This window comes from Neopsephotus bourkii, unplaced genomic scaffold (assembly GCF_033783945.1).
Source record: "Neopsephotus bourkii isolate Nb327-2 ecotype Australia unplaced genomic scaffold, CSIRO-AGI_Nbou_v1 NB_1634, whole genome shotgun sequence".
In the NCBI taxonomy this organism is placed as follows: Eukaryota; Metazoa; Chordata; class Aves; order Psittaciformes; family Psittacidae; genus Neopsephotus; species Neopsephotus bourkii.
The window spans coordinates 4,614,052-4,631,188 of NW_026902109.1; the positions used below are offsets into that span (position 1 = coordinate 4,614,052).

Sequence of the window (17,137 nt, forward strand, 5' to 3'; positions counted from 1 at the left end):
GAGCAGAAGACTAAGTTTAGTGGTCTTGCATGTGTCTGGGGGAGTGAGTCAGATACTTTTAAATAATTTTGTTTAGAAAGTTACGTACAAAAAGATGGTTTACTTTTCTTTTTTAGACACAATAGTTTTGAATTCCATTCCTTGTAATGAATCAAGAAAGTCAGGTAACTAAACTTCTATTTCCAAGTAATGTAATTAAATATTGGAAAGTAGAGAGCTTCCAAGCCCAGGAGTGTAACAACTTCTTACTAAACAAAATCCTTCTAAGAACAAGTAGGCTAAATGTTACGTCCATGTTTAGGAAACTTCTTACTTCCTTATGTATATTTTTCAATATAACCTATTTAATATTCTAAGTATATGTTGCATTTTCTTTCATCTCTAGTCCATCTTATAAATTCCAGACCTTAAAACTCTCAATAAATGTAAGTCTAAAAGAGGCTGGTAGCTGTTTCTTGCTCACTGTTACATAATTCTGTAAATAGTGAAAAGACTGGTGGTGGTGTTTTAAGTTTCTTCACATAATGCTGCTGTTTGCTTTAACGTAAATCACTGCTGTTAAGGGCATTTTTTGATTGCTGTTATAACTATCGTATGGCTACTACTGCTTCTGTTTGGAAAAACAAGTAGAATCAGGCCCTCTTCTGTAAGTAAAACCTCTGACAGTCCAGCTTCTGTCCTTAGATATATTACAGGATGGACTGGAGCAACTTCACTTAAACTGCTCAGGGTTTACTTGCAGCTGTGAACAGAATTACGAACTCTCACTTCCCAGCACTTCTATTTGTAAATGCCACACAGGTAAGTTTTTTAAGCAGTTTTTGAATAAAATGCGAAGTTTTCCTATACAAACTTGAAGTTTAAACCTTGAAAAGTGTTACCCATAAAAGTAAGTTACATTCTGAAAAGAAGGGGAGAAAGAGAAAGGAAGGGAAAAAAGGGAAGGAAAAGGGAAGAAAGAAGGAGAAAAAAGGTAAATATAGAGCAACCAGTATTTTAAAATTTTGGGAAAATTTAATTATTTTTAATAAATTATTAATGCCTCGGGAGTTGAGTGGATTGGGGCCTTAACTGGTAAAACCACTTCTAAATTCCTTTGAAACTGAAACAGCTATCTGGATTTTCATTAGGAAGCGAATACAGAATTATCTATATGCAGTTATGTGTAATGTATATTTAGTTTAAGATCGTATGCTAAAGTGAAAATAATTTAAATTTACTGAGATATAATTTAACATGTGGATATTGTATGTGCATTAGGTAGATAATCTCAAACCACAAGGAAGTGATTTGAAGCTGGAATATTTAAGAATCTAGATTTCTATAGCAGCTGATCTATATGGACTTCATTTTGTAGTTGCTTTAGCCTCCTCTAACCCAGCTCTTTTCCTCTTGTCTGGAGGGATTTTCCATCTCACCCACAGGCATTCGAATGCGAGTCAAAGAGTACAAATGTTATAGCCTCCAAGTGCCTGTTTTGCTTTAAGAAACTTTAAGGAGTCTTAGGAGCACCTATTTTGCAAGCATACAGGGATATTTGTCCTCCTGGTGCTAGAAATGTTAAAAGGTGAAATGTGTTCTTCATTACCACTGTATTTTGACCCTCATGGCTCTTCCCTTTCCTGCTGACAGCATAATCACACAGCCCACAAAAGTTAAAAAAAAAAAAGGTTAGAATTCATCATCTCAGAAATGGGATGGGATATTCTCCTCCAAGTCATTCTGCAGAAGACACTGGAAGTGGCCTCTGTGCAACTGGAGTTATGCCCTGGCCTGTGGCCTGAGTGTTACAGTAGTAGGCACCCTAAGCAGCATGAAATATTCAACTTTTCTTCAAGGAAATAGCGCATTCAAAGCTCTTTAAGTTTTTCAGCATCTCCTGCATGCTATCCTATAGTGAAAAGACCTTTTTTCTTTTTACTCTGATCACAAAATGTCCTTTTTTTTTGTAATTAATACTGTTGCTTAGTAGTTCTCCAAATGAGAACTGAGACCTTCTCTTACCCAAGTCTCAATTTCTCTTTGCCTCCTCAGTGAATCTCCTTGAACTACAAGGTAAACAATACCTTGAAGAAAAACCATATGAAGTCAAACTGAAACTGAAATAAATTTAAGCTCTTTTTAAATTAGAAGGTCAAAAAAGAAAACAGGCAACTGCTGTCTTAGGGGCCTGTCTGGGATGCTTCTCCATCCTCCTCTCCTGTGAAGGCCAGGCCTCAGATGTCAGGACAAGCTCTGACTATAGTACTTCAAGTGCTGGTAATTTAGGATAAGTTTTAATGATTCAAATAACATATGTAGTCCAGTTTCCTTCAAGGATTTCCAAAATGAGGAAGAGTTTAATAAAAGGCCCCAAAAGATACAGCAGAGGTCCACAATTTGGTACTGAATGTACATTCAAAAGTCCTCAATGGAAAATATAGCTAACAGGCAATAATATTCATTTATCCTGGTTCAAATACAGGGACAGCACTCTGCAAGCCTTTCATGGACTGTGACGCAAATGACTTAAACTAGGTTGTTTCTATTATTCCTGCTAGCAGTATTCGTGAGCAGTGCAGAAATCCACAAATGCAAGCAGTTGAGGACTACTGTGAAGTTTTAGTTTGAGACTGAAGCTACATCTTACTTCTCGGTGTTAAAAAGTCATTTATGTATGGCATGGGCTCAATCTAGGCTGACAAATTAGTGCATAAGGTACTGTAATGAGTTCTACCTGTTCATGGAAGTGGCACCAATGTTAAGGCAATCATACCCATTTATCTGAAGACTGGACACCTAACTGCTTGTATAGCTAGACTGAAGAAGCACAAACTGGACAAAGAAAAGCCCTGAAAAGAAGGGGTATGCAAACAACATGCCATTTGCACACCTTTTTGTCTGTTAATTTCAAATCTATGGGCTGCTTTTTTTTTTTATTTTAATGAGATTCAGTTTTCATACAAATACTTTTTCCTAGTGAAAAAGGGAACTCAAGCCTTAAATTAGACACAAAAGATATCTGTCTTGCATTTTTCTCTCCAAGGTTTTTCAAGCTGTGCCTTTGTTTTTTTCAGGCTCTCCTGTATTTGTGTCTTTTTGTCTGCTCTTCTGTCTTTTCTGTGCCTTTTCATCAGTCTTCCCTAAAAACACTGTAACACAAAAGCCTTCATATTTGTTTCATATTTTCAAACTACAGTGTTTAGATGAGAATTGCATTAGGCAAAATTAATTTTCCCATCCTCATAGAATATTATTGTTTATGAAAACAAGTACTAAACCACTGAAGTTTGAAACAAAAAAGTAAACTGGTTTATGGTTTTGTTGTGGGTTGGTTCTGTTTTTCTCAGTGATTTAGATTACAATTTGCGTTTCATTGTCTAATTACTGTTATGATACTTAACAAAAGATCTTAGTGTTACATTTATGTGCAAATATACTTAGATTGTTAATTCTTAGCAGCTGTTGATAAGAAACTTTCCTTCAGTACCACAGCAAGAACTACTGTAAAACCTCTTAAGAATGCATAAGAATAGCAAACCAACAGAGAGCACACAGTTCTCCTTTGTCTTTAGTAGTCTGTCAGATACAAAACCTAACTCCTGAATTGACTATATATAATTTCTGATACATAAATATCATTCTGCTCAGCTACAGGAACTAATGCACTTCCTATTGCTGTTTAATTTTGTTAGCCATTTCTGAAGGAAAAATAAAACCAGAAAGAAATATCCTGACCTTAGGAACCTTCAGGAGGTGTTGGAGAGGGAGAAGAGCAGAGCTGAAGTTTGTGAAATTGTTCCATTAACATTTGCTGTTTTTGTTTCCACTCTTCACAAATGTAAACCTCATGACCAAACCAAAACTACTGAAAAGTAATCAGTGTCTTCAGCATTATTTGTATAACGTACTATTGTTGTAAACCCAAGAGCTACTCTGTTTTCTTGTCAATTGTTGACATATTATTTCATAAAATGTAAGACTGGCTTCTGATTACTGCTTCATGTTGCAATATATTGGGCCAAACATTTGCTACTGACAGTCAAATACTTTTGTGAGAGAGAGAAAGAGAGCAAGGGAGATAGTGAGAGCTCAAGGGTGAGAGCTATGCCCTTCTAGCAGGACTGTTTCTGCAGCTGTTGTGTTCATTAATCCAGCAAACAGATCTCCCAGCACTAAATATAGCCAGTGGGGTCATTTTACACGACAAAATAAATAAATAAATAGAAAGTATTTAACTATGGGGTCATGTTAAATTAGATTTGATTTTGCTTAAGAAGGAAATCCAAATTATGGCATCTTGGTTTAAGGCTGAATACCAGAATGCAAATGTTTCAGAACGTGGAAGGACAATAAGCAGGAAGACGAATATAAGGAACTTTTCAGGTCGTTACAATCTTCTGTTGACTCTTTGGAGGAGTCAGACTGGCTCCAAGAGATTTGAGAACCCCACCATTCAAGCCCTTTAAATGCTGCAGAATATTGTTTCTCTTTCACTGCAGTACATATGCCTCAGCATAATTTAAGCCAGTCAGTATAAAAAGTGTTTCTTCTCTATGTCTTAACAGCAATAATTAGCATTCAAATATACATGCTCATCAAACCCTTTGCACCTGCACTGCAAAATCAAAATGTAGACCAATCTAAAGTTGAGGGATTACCTTTTTCAATTCCTCCAGATGTTGCTGCCCAACTCTGGCAGTTAGTAGCGATGACGGTTATCCAGAAGTATGAGATTAAAATTAAGGAAGCAAGGGAGTTCTTCGAGTCCTCAGGAACACAAGCAGCTACAAGTCCATACAGTGAAGGAAGTTAAACTTCGTTATGATAAGGATGGCTGTAAGAAGCTGGACAACCTGTCACCACCGCAGCAATAGCATTTGTCAGTTTGCAGGTCCCAAGTTATTTTGAGCAGCGTAAACCATGTGCCTGTGGAGCATTCCACCTCATTGGACAGGGAATCCACTGCTCTAACAGCACCTATGGGCACCGAGTGCCTTCTCCTCACTCATGAAACGTCCCCTATAGATGCTTATGTGGATTTTGCTGATTCATCCAAGAGGCACTGTAGTGGCATTGCATTACTCTTGTCAGCCGGTTTAGACTTCAGCCTTGTAAAATTAGTTATTGCTATTGTCTTTATGTTTCAGTCAGAACTTGAAGAGTGCAGTCACTGGGAAACCCATCCGCTGGCAACAGTGTAAAAGTTTTGCAGCTCCAAAGGCAACCTCAGCAAATGCAAGTAATTTAATATCAAAATGTTCCTGATTTCTTTGAAGTGTTTGATTTAATAAATACAGTGCAACAATGCAGAAATCCCTAAGGATGGCCTGTAACTACAAACCCTCAAAAAAAAAAAAAAAAAAAAAAAAAAATCCAGCTTCTGAACTTGTTATTGAATACACAGAAATAAACTGTTGGGGAAAAGTAATTTAAAGAGGCAAGTGAAACTTAGCTGTAAATAAAACTGAGGTATAAACCTAGGTAGAATACTTTCAGAATACTTTAATAAGTACAATACTTTATCAATAATTTAATCAGAGAAACCCTATTCCTATATAGAATTTAATTTTGTAAAACTGAGCTAACTGATTAAAACCTTGGGTGACAAACCTACCACATCACTTGGAAAATGTAGACTCGAGTTTCTTTTCTCCTCATCCTGTACACCAGCGACAGAAAACAATCTGTAATTTGAAGCAGTTCAGCTTACCAAAAATGCTGCTTGATTGCTGGTATTTTATCAAAAATGCTCATCACAATTCTGATTTTAAAAGATTACTAGAATGTTTTGCGTTTATTATGGGGAATCCATATATAGCCCTTTACACAGCTAATAATGTAATTATCTGGCTTTTTGACCTCCTCACAGTTCTCTGAAGATATTATCAGGTGAGCACCTTTGCTAGGAGTGTAGTTGCCATGTAGGATATAGCTCTTCAGAAGTTTTATGAGGCATAACAGTATGAAAAATCAGAGGTAAGGGTAATTCTTTTACGAAAAATTTCCTCATGTGTTGGAGGTTTCTCTCCCTTTTTGGAAAATATTGGGTTTAGTCCCAGCTGGCAACAAAACACCACAAAGCCATTTACTCACTCCCTGCAGTGGGATGGGGGAAGAGAATCAGAAGGATAAAACTTGTGGGTTGAGATAAAGTCAGTTTAATAAGTAAAGCAAAAGCCACACATGCAGGCAGAACAAAACAAGGAATTTATTCACTCCTGCCCATCAACAGGCAGATGCTCAGCCACCCCAAGGAAAGAGGGCTCCATCGGCTCCATCATGCATAACAGTTACTTGGGGAGACAAATGCCATCACACTGAACATCTCCACCTTCCTTCTTCTTCCCCTAGCTTTATATGCTGAGCATGACACCATATGGTACAGAATATCCTCAGGTCAGGTGGGGTCAGCTGTCCCAGCTGTGTCCCCTCCCAACATCTTGTGCACCCCCAGCCTTCTCACTGATGGGTTGGATTGAGGAGCAGAAAAGGCCTTTACAATGTAAGTACTGCTCAACAACAGAGAAAACATCCTTGTATAATCAACACTGTTCCCAGCAGAATTCCAAAACATAGCCCCAAGCAAACAAATATTAAAAAAAGTAGCTCCATTCCAGCCAAACCCAGGACAAATATTGCCAGAATAGCTTGTGAGCATTAGGTTGTGGTATGCCTTCTTCGGTTATACAGAAAAGTTGTATAGTGAAGTCAGCCCTTCTTTTGGGGACAAGTTAGGCATTTTATGGCATGGCTGATGTCTAATGTAACTTTATACCCAGAATAGAGATCTAATCATAATATCTGTAACAGCAGATGTGAGCCATACAGTGCTGACAGGAACTGCATGTTGATACTGTGCCACACTCTGCTGTGGCTTGGACATTACAGTGTCTGTAGGTTACAAAGTCTGAAGCCTGAAAATAAAGCCTGATATGTCTGATAAAATAACTGTAAATCTATGTGGACTTCTGCTGAGATGCAGTTATTATAAAAATGTGCATGGAGTCTTGCTGAGCTATGAACTGTTGTTCGTGCAGGATATGCAAAACTAAGCAATTCAAAGTGACTATTCAACTGATTAAAAAAAAGGCAAAACTTTTCCACTTTAAGGAGTTTATATAAGATGCTAAAATTGCAAAACCATTGAATAATCTGTACAATAAATGAGCTGAGAGTTATGCAGAAAGTACAGCATAGAGAAACCATAAAAATTATGAGCCTTTACTGTGGCAAACAGACTGACCATTGTAACAGCAAGTGGTACAAAGACAAAACTTCCAGGAACTGCAAGAAGTTAGAGCATACACAGTAAATGTGCTGCGTCTTGCAGAGCTGTCATCCTGATAGAGCAACATCAGAGAATTTCAGATTCACTAGCTTGCAAGTAACAGCATGAAGTCCATGAAAAGACTGCTGTTCCTCTGTCTACTCTTTCAGAGGACAGTAAATTACAGCTTTTGACTGCTGAGCACTAAAAAGCCCACTTCAACATATCATGACTTCCAGAGATAGGACAGAGACAGGACTAGAAAGACTGGGAGCCAGCTAAGGAGCCATACACAAGCTCAGGCAGTCAAAGAAAGATTAAAAAACTGTGCTAAGCTGAATATTAATGGTGTAACTCACAGGAAAAAGAACATCAGTTCCAGAAATAAAAACTGGCTGGCAACGTGTTTTCACAGCTGGTTTGCAAAATTACTCTGATTTTAATTAAGCTCAATTGAACTAGACCAAGCCACTTTCAGATCAGCTCCAGTCGGTTTACACACAGCAGCTCTCTGTGTGCCTGTTGGGAGATCCAAGTAGTGAGAGTTTCTGCTCTTTAAGGGCAAGTATGTAAAGTTACTGCAGCTCAGGTGATGCTTCCTAAACCATTCAACCATTATAACTGGATCTGAATGGAAAATGTAAATTTATCAATGATTTAATTGTGTACAGTGGACACACCAGTTAAGAAACATGCAGAGTCAGAAAGAGGTGTTGAAGTCACAAAGAGACCTAAGAAGCACAAGTCACAGAGCACACCGCAATTATGCTTCCTTCTGGAGCTCATCAGTCACTGAGTTCCCTCCCCTGTATAACCAGAACTGCTGGTGGTCCTTGCAGCCTGTCCTATGTTTCTGGTAAGCATCTGTGATCTGAAAAGTATCTTTGTCTGCAGGAGTAACTTCTGATACTTCCTCACATGGCAGTGTCTCTGGGAATGAAAGCTCATTCTGATGTCTCTTGCGTTTTTTGTGTCATTATTTCAGAGCATAACAGTGCTTGGTGTGTTTTTTCTGGGGTGCTAGTGCCATCAGTGTCTACAGCAGCAAGAATTTCCTGGTTACACCTCTCAATCTCTTGCCTTAATTTTTAAACCAATAAAATGAGTTTGCAGTGTGATTAAAGATATGGGCAATGTTGTGCATGTCACAGGTTATGATTCTATACTAGAAGTGTTGGCTGATGGGCAAATATGGATTGACATTGGCATGTCTGCCCCTGCAAGGGACAGGCAAGAGTGCTAAGGCAAATCCAGAGAGAGTCGATATATTCTATATATCACATTGGCAAACCCCCCAACCATTACATAATAATATGAGTTGGATATTTTCTATTCATATAATTATGCAATGCATCTGTTAGCATGAGCCTGCTAGGTGTTGTGTGATTGTAATTCAGATTCTAATTTTAGAAGAGGAGACATATCAGAAAGGTGAAAGAAATGGTAGCTCTTTTCTGTAGACAGCAGAAATTATAAAGTTGAAAGATTCCTTCAGTGCTTATTTCTTTTTCACCCAGTCCAAAACAGGCTTTATCATTTAACAGGGCAGCGTTCATGTGAGGGCTGCCTGAGTGTTACTACAGAATTTTTCAGTCTCATTAATTATTTGGATGACATTTACTAGTAATTTATGGGGCCTGATGCTGTTTCCAATGAAATAAGTTATTGTTCTGTCACTAACATCAGTGAGAGAGGAGTCAGACCTTTCTAACAATATAACAAGTTAGTCCCTTTATGGTTCAAATATAAAGCGCATGAGCTCTACCTAGAAGTGCTCACATGGCTGAGTAGGATCCCCATGAAGTTCCCACCATGTCTGGGTCCAGGGTTGGCTCACATCACCCTTCTTCCTGGGGTCAGTGCTAGCAGACGTCAATGATTTGTAGAGCACACAGCAAGTATTGGTATATAGAGATTGGCAGTTGCCCAAAGCAGCAGAATTTTGATGAAACCTGTTATATAAGATTATTAAAAAAATAATTAAAAAACAAATACAGAAAAAAAACTGAGATAATACTAATGAGGTAATACTATAAAATGTAATAGATATAGCACTATAAAATCCAATGACTTGGTGGAGACTATGTCTGGTAATCAATAGAAACACAAGATCAGAAATCAGTGGATTAGAATTAATAACCCAGAAACTGGGTTTGATTACTGAACAAAATATCAATGGGATGTGCTGTTGCCTTCATGACTTGCTTTGGACAAGTGAAGCAGGAAGCGGCTTTATTTGACATTGATGCCAAAAAACCCTGCATGATTGAAAAGTGTGAGATTTACAATCAGGGTTACTATTCCTAGCATTTTCAGAGCCTAATGACAGTATAGGATTTCACTGGTCCAAAACAGAACACAAAAAGGGATCTGAAAATGCCATTCTACTGTCTTCACCTTATTTGGAACCCTCTGTGTTATGTGAGATTTGCATTCCTACTATGATCCTCTCCTTCCCTGTCTTCCTTTATTTCCTGTTGTCTTTCATGTCTTTCCTTCTTTTGTTTTTAACAAGTACCTGGCTTAGCAGACAAGACTAATTTTGCTATATTTTTTTCACATCTTCAATTAAGAGAGTGCTAGTTGGCACCGACTCTGATGCTGGCACAGGTTTGCCAGATCTTGCTGTAGCTGATACAATGATGGACTTGTTTTCCTCAGATTATATGTAAGAGAGGGCATTAAGCCAAATAATGTGTTTGCACTTTTGCTATTATTTTCTGAGTTTTGCTCTCTTCCATGGCTTGTCAAAATTCCTCTTCAGATAAAACAGGATTAGACCCTAGCAGCTACAGATCTATCCATTTTAATTGGCTCCTTTACCTTTCTTCAGAACAAACATCTCCAAAACATCTAAAATACATGTTTATAGCCATGATTAATACCAACTGAACAGATTGTCAGAGGGACTGGTGCAAAGAGTGTAACTTAAAGCTAAAGGAAAAACAGGAATATTACTAAAGTGAAAGCCATATTATATACATTATATTTTGATTACTTGAACCTTTTCTCCTTTAATTTTAAGGTTGTTGGTTTTTTGGTTTTGTTTTTGCGTGGTTTTTTTCCTTCATGTTAGCTATTTCTATGGTTGATATTAAGCAGACCTGACATTTATCTTGTCTGCCTTTGTTAATTGCTTACTGTTGTCCGGGGACAGGGTCATATATACATGAATGTTTCTGACTCGGGGTTGAGCTTAACACAACACCACATTACGGATTGTATTTTTAAAAGTGGATTAAGAGTCGGTCTAGTGAAGCATATTTTGTAACCACACAGTCTCTACTTCCAATTACACATTCGTCAAACAGAGATTTACAGTGCAGTCCTGATTCTTATCACTTAAATGGCATTGCACATCTAGAATAGAGAGCATGATTTCACCCAGCCTACTTACAAAGAAATTCCAAGCCCCTTAAAGAACTGAGAGACTTCACTGAGAGTTCATCTATAAGTGCTTTTAACATAAAAGAAGAAAACAAGGGTTGGCTATTATTTGTGGAAACCTGGTTAATGTGAGTCGCATGGTAATGAGGAAAATTGAGGTTCTTGCCTGAACTATATATCTATGCTGTTTATATAAAATATTATGTTCAGTATCTTTTTTCTAATTAGGTACAGTGGCTTCGTAGTGTATTTCTTTGGGTTTTTTTATAGGCCCTGAGGCCTACAGCAAATTAAACACAAAGGGCCAGACAGCTGGCAGGAGCCAGAGGCAGCTCAGCCTAATGGTAGTGTAGATCAGGACCTTTGGGATTCTAGAGTAACCAAAACCAGAATGAATGGCTAGTGTTTTGAGCATCAGAGGCTTTTGCACCTGTTATTGGCAACTAGAGAATATCAACTCTAGTCAGATGTTTAATATGACAAAATGTTCAATAACTTAGTTGCCAAAATTATACTTCATGAGATATACCCCTAATTAGAATGTTGTAAGGGATTGTTGCGAGAATAAGGGGAGGGCATTCATGGATAGTGTACATTTTAAAAATAATTTCTTGAGACCTCTTGCTTTCCAAGCACACTCAGATGAGAGTTTCAGTGGTTTATTAGCAGTGTACATGTTAGTCAGCTCATCTATGGACTTGTGATCATGGATCACCTCAGCTAGGTAGGCCTTGGGACTATTTGGAGGATAGCAGCATGATTGTTCAGTGAGATGACTGGAGGAACCAGCTAAAGACGAGAGCTTGATATGTATAGGTTAGGTAGCAGGAGAGTGTAGTTTGATAACAGTTTGCTAAAACACAACAGAAGGAAACTCCATGGACAGGTGAAACCATGTATATGTAGTATATTACAATGGGATAACAGGATGAACTGAGAAATGGTCAGTCTGAAAAAAGATTATACATACTTACATGGAACCTAGCGTCTCGACACATGGTGGCAGTAGCAAAGCATGGCAGTTCTTGTGCAAACAAAATGTAATGACATGCGGGGTTAGGAGAATCATGTTATCTGGTTATTAAGTAGGAGAATGAGTGATAGCTGCTATTTGACCATTTGTGCATAGAATTCAAAAGCATTGACTCTGCCCAGCTCTCTGATTGTACAGACAAGGGAAGAAAACTCCTGCAGAAGTTCTATAGCCTTTAAAATTTTCCTCCTTTGTATTAAAACAATGCCATTAAGTAACAAAAGTATAACTAAGATATTATTCCCAAACTCTGAATATCATTAGGTGACTGATTGGAGAAATAGTTACTGTTTTAGCAGCACTTTAATGTGTCACCTTATTCTGTACACTTGGGATCAGTTTACCAGCCCATCCCGATGATTCTGGCTCTCTCCCTTATGCTGCCTCATCTGCCTGGAATGCTTTCCCTCAGGCCACTGAGTCACCTTCCCACTTTAAATGTTGCTTTTTTCATTGTAATTTTAAACTGACTTGAACTATAACGTAGTTTATAAAAATATACATGAAGATGCACTGCAAAAAAATGTATAGATACTGATGAAGCTTAAAAAAATGCTTGTGGGTTTTTAGGATACAACTTTACTGACAATCAATTTTAAGATAAGGGTTGTTTGTGGGTTTTTTTTTGTCAAAACACAAGCAAACTTTCAGAAGGAACAGAGATAAGAATTAAAGTAATTTGATAGTACCAGCTTATTAAACACCACCAGAATCACTCTGTCTAGCTAGAGAACAAGTGATGCTCAGATAACATTAATTCAGTTACCAAAGTAAGGATCACAATCCAGAAAAGTAATTCAGAGCAACAATAGCAGGAGGTACTGGCTATTCTGACTACCCATGCAAATTGTTAACAGTGACTTTTTCACAAGTAAAACTTCTTGTAACACAGAAACAAAGAGAGGAAGAGAGAGGATATAGCTTTTCCAATTGGAAACTAAGTTCTCTAATTTATTTCAAATAAATCATGTAGCAATCAAAAATGTTTCTTACTACTTTCCTAGGCCATATTTAAGCCAGTGGTTCTGCTTATGCAGCTGTCAGTTTCCAGAAACATCTTCTTTCCAAACAATCAAAATATTAATATGCTCAATGGAATGAGTCAAAAGATTTATCAGGCAGGATTTAAAATATATTCTGATTTGATAAACCACGTATGTTACAAGCCAAGTTTAGACCAACTGCTACATCTGTGACATGTAGTAATGCCATGTGCTACCACACAAGTTATAAAAAGGAATTTTCTTTCTGCCTAGGGTACCTTTGAAAATGTTTTTTTTAAATGTCTCACTTCTTTGTGCTTTAGAAAAAAAAAGAATATTGGAAGACTCCAAGCTGTGACACTTAGAAAGAATATGCAAACATCATGGTGAGTTTTTTTCATTTAATCTGATTAGTGAAGGCCTTTTAAAGAAGAACAAAACCTGTCTGGCATGCTTAGTTGGTGGTGTGGGACTGTGGAAACTCAATATTAGAGCTAAATTTTAGACATAATGCTCTTAAAGTATAGGTTAATGTTAAATCAGGACAACACAGTAAATCCAGAAAACATCTACATTATAAAGAAATATTTGCAAGTTTTGAAATTTAAATACAGGATATGAGGACCAAGGCTGTGTTTTCATTCAATAATTAAAACTACATACTTTAAATTATCTTACGTATTTGCTGAAAAACTAAGGGATAGAGTTGTATATTCTCATTTGATGTGTTCATATCATTTCATATTGCCCAAGATTTTGACATTTGAGTGACTAGAAGCAGTTACCTAAAACTTTGCTCATAATTTTTTAAAATCAGCATACTTTGAAAACACATACTTTTAGAAATTCTTGACTGTAGTGTTTATAACCTATGGGTTATATATATATGGAAAGTATTTCTCCTATATAGAACAGATTTGTTTTGTTGTGCATTGAGCTATTGAATAGGATTTAAGGTGTTTGAGTGAATAGAGAAGCGTAAGTGGGGACTGGAGCAGGCAGGGGTGCCAGAACTGCTGGTATCATGCTATGATGGATTGCATTTATGTGAAATGCATTTCAGTTTGCTGACTGCACTGCATGAAAGGAGTATAAACATGTATTTTTTCATACTTGACATACTCAGCTGTGGATTTTTGAGCTGTGATACTAACCCCATAAAGACTCAGCTAGTTTAAATTGGCATTAGTTGCACTGAGAAATAAGTTTCCCACCTGAGGGTTTGACCTAGAGGAAAGGGAAGCAGGGAAAATGATGGCTTTGACTTCTTGGCCAGGAAGGGCCAAAAGAAAGAACTCAGTGGGAAGAACTTCCAGAGTTTTCCCAGCTATAGTCAAGATAATGAAGTTTAAAATCCAAGAACCAATGAATGATTTGATTCCCAAGAATGAGGTCCCTAATAACAGTCTCCACCTTGCAGATACAGCTACTTTCTGTGCATTCCCATGGATTCCTTTTTGTCATATTATTGAAACTATTGAGGAGGAATATTTTTTAGGAACATTATTATAGGAAACTATAGGAAACTATTTAGGAATATTATTATAGGAAACTATTGAGGTGTTCCAAGCAGTAATGTTTCCTGTCCTTTTTTGAAAAACGTAGGAAAGAAATTATTTACATACTGTATGCTTTCTAATCCTGAAAGACATGTTCTCTATGTACATGGTGCAAGAAAAAATCTTTGGTTCTTTTGCAGAGGTGTAAAGATCCGTCTGGCCTAGATCCTGAGATGCAGGATTCCATGCAGCCAAATATTTACATCAGAAAATATGTGACAACAAATATATTGTTAGTTTCCAGGTTGGATGGAGCTTTGAGCAACCTGGTCTAGTGGAAGGTGTCCCTGCCCATGGCAGGGGGTTGGAACTAGATGAGCTTTAAGGTCACTTCTAACCCAAACCATTCTATGATTCTGTGACTAAGTGCTGTACGTGCAATGACATTATGGCAGAGACAAGGATGGTATTTGAATCTTTAATTTCTCAATTTTTTAAAATATTACAAGTTTTATGAAATACAGCTGAAAACATTTTTTTTTTTTAATTAGAATCATAGACTCATAGAATAGTTAGGGTTGGAAAGGACCTTAAGATCATCTAGTTCCAACCTCCCTGCCATGGGCAGGGACACCTCACACTAAATTACATCACCCAAGGCTCTGTCCAACCTAGCCTTGAACACTGCCAGGGATGGAGCATTCACAACCTCTCTGGGCAACCTATTCCAGTGCCTCACCACCCTTACAGTAAAGAATTTCTTCCTTATATTCAGTCTAAACTTCCCCTGCTTAAGTTTTAACCCATTACCCTTTGTCCTATCACTACAGTCCCTAGCGAGCAGTCCCTCTCCAGCATCCTTGTAGGCCCCCTTTAGATACTGGAAGGCTGCTATGAGGTCTTCATGCAGCCTTCCCTTCTCTTGGACTTTAAAATCTCACTTCATAATAAAAGCAAATTTAAATTGTATTTAGTCAAAATTAGCTGATTAGCTGTAAAAAAAATAAATTAGCTGTAAAACTGATGGTGCAGGAACTTTTAAAGTGAAGACATTAAGATTATATGTACTACTATTAAGTATTCTAAACTAAACCTTAGCCAAAAAATAATAATTTTCATAAATTTGACTTGAAAAGATGCAGACACTCTAATCCCAAATACTTTATTCCTAAGAGACCATTGCTGATATAACCCGCTGGAAATGATGACTATTTGTAATGGTTATAAACAAAATACTTCTAGGTTCATGTCTATTGTAATTCTGCAGGGAAGCCGGTAGGGATTATTATAGTTAAGAACGTACTATTTTAACACTTATGGTTATTATAAACTCAGAAGACAGCACAAACAGATTCATAATGGTAATGAGCTATTTAGAGGCTCAAACTTGAACAATAGGTCAAGAAAAATTATAAAGATCACATGTCATTTGCCTCTCAGGAAAAGTGATTTTTAAGACTAATGCTGTTTGTTTATGAAGCAACCACTTGACCATAACACCAAACAAGCATTATTTTTGTTCCTTTTATTAAAAAACCCCCCACAACCTGATACTCAAAGGAATTTCATTTGTAATATCTATCCTGTCTGTTAACGAGCCAGTTAGCTTGCCAAGTTTGCTACAAACTCACAAGTATACAATGCCCTTTGTATTGAATTGTTTCTGTTTGCAGAAATTTTATCACATTGGGCACAATACTGACTAAAAACTGTTGTGGAAGTGCTTTCTGTTGAAACTGGAGTTTCAAGATGACTTTCCTGCTGGCAATTTGTCTGGTTCTGGATGTCTCCACTGGGTCATGGGATGAACAGAAACTCCTATGTCTCAGTTGGATACTGCAGAAATACTGTGTCTTTCCCTGAGACAGTCTCGGGAGCAATCTCTCTCGAATCTCAGGGATCCAAGCTCTAGGACTACTCCCAGACTTACGTCTATGTATGTTTAAGAGCAATAATGCTGCTCTAAAACCCTGCTGAGGAGCTGGAAATGGCCCTGTATTCTTCTTTTATGAAAGTAAATATACATATGTTAACTGGGGACTATTCAGTATCCCTCAAATAATCATTTCTGATTGGGATCCTATTTAGTGGTGTCCTAGTGGCTTGCTGGCATTAATGACAAGAAAGCCTTCATCAATCAGACATAGGTGATGAATCACTGCTATCTCCCTCCCTACCCAAGAAGAAAAAAGCCAGCTAAATGCAATGGAGGTTTGGCACAGGTGGCTGCTCTACTCTTTTTGCTTCCAAATGATATATAGCTGCTTTGGCCTCCCTTCTGCAAGCTTGAAGTTTTAAATTGTAGCAGTTTGTTGCATGCTGGTAGACCAAATAAACAAAGAAACATTATCCCCAAAACATTGTCCAAGGTTTTCTGGAGAGAAATAAGAGCCCCTAAATCACTCATATTAAAAAATCAACAAGTGTAACTGCAGTCTAAGTAAACAGAAATGAAAGATTGTAAGTTTGTGACAACTTTTCTTTCCTAAATAGGAGCTTAGTAAGTATTGGCATAAGAGATCTCTGCGAACTTGAGTAGTCAATAGCTTTCTCTACATATGAATTGCGTGTAGGTAGCAGCAGTGATTCTGTTTTTCACACAGAAGATTTGATTGTTCTTCTTGTACAGCTCACTTTCCTTCTCTATCCCAAATATTTTTTTTTATCTTTTATTCTAATTTCATTCTGACATTACAGGAAATTCAGTGTTACAGCCCTCCAAGGACTCTGAGCTCTGACTGCTCACATGCAAGTTCTGTGGAGCTTCTTAACAACTTCTGCAAGAGAAATGTAGTTTTCCATCTGTCCATGAGTCTTTGTCCACTGTGAATATTTAATCCACTTTTTGAACAGATATGTCATGTACTGCAGTTGGTACAAATAGCACAGATTCATTACCACTTCAACACAATGTTTCAGTCCATGCTATACCAAATGTCTATGACTTGCTAACTGCACCAAAATAGATATTATATTATCATGTCGC

At 37.4% G+C, this 17,137-nt stretch overlaps 1 protein-coding gene across 3 annotated transcripts in view; it reads right to left on the reverse strand.

Annotated features, from left to right (window-relative positions):
- The window catches only part of MYPN (myopalladin), a 70,583-nt gene that overhangs the window by 52,402 nt on the left and 1,044 nt on the right, over positions 1 to 17,137 (reverse strand). For 2 of the 3 annotated variants that reach the window (XM_061373983.1, XM_061373981.1), the window contains exon 2: positions 9,015 to 9,201. In XM_061373983.1, coding sequence (XP_061229967.1) covers positions 9,015 to 9,049 — 35 coding nt within the window. In that variant the 5' untranslated portion in view covers positions 9,050 to 9,201. Of the gene's footprint in view, positions 1 to 4,640; positions 5,325 to 9,014; positions 9,202 to 17,137 lie in introns of all 3 variants that reach the window. The other variant, XM_061373982.1, reaches the window with a different exon arrangement.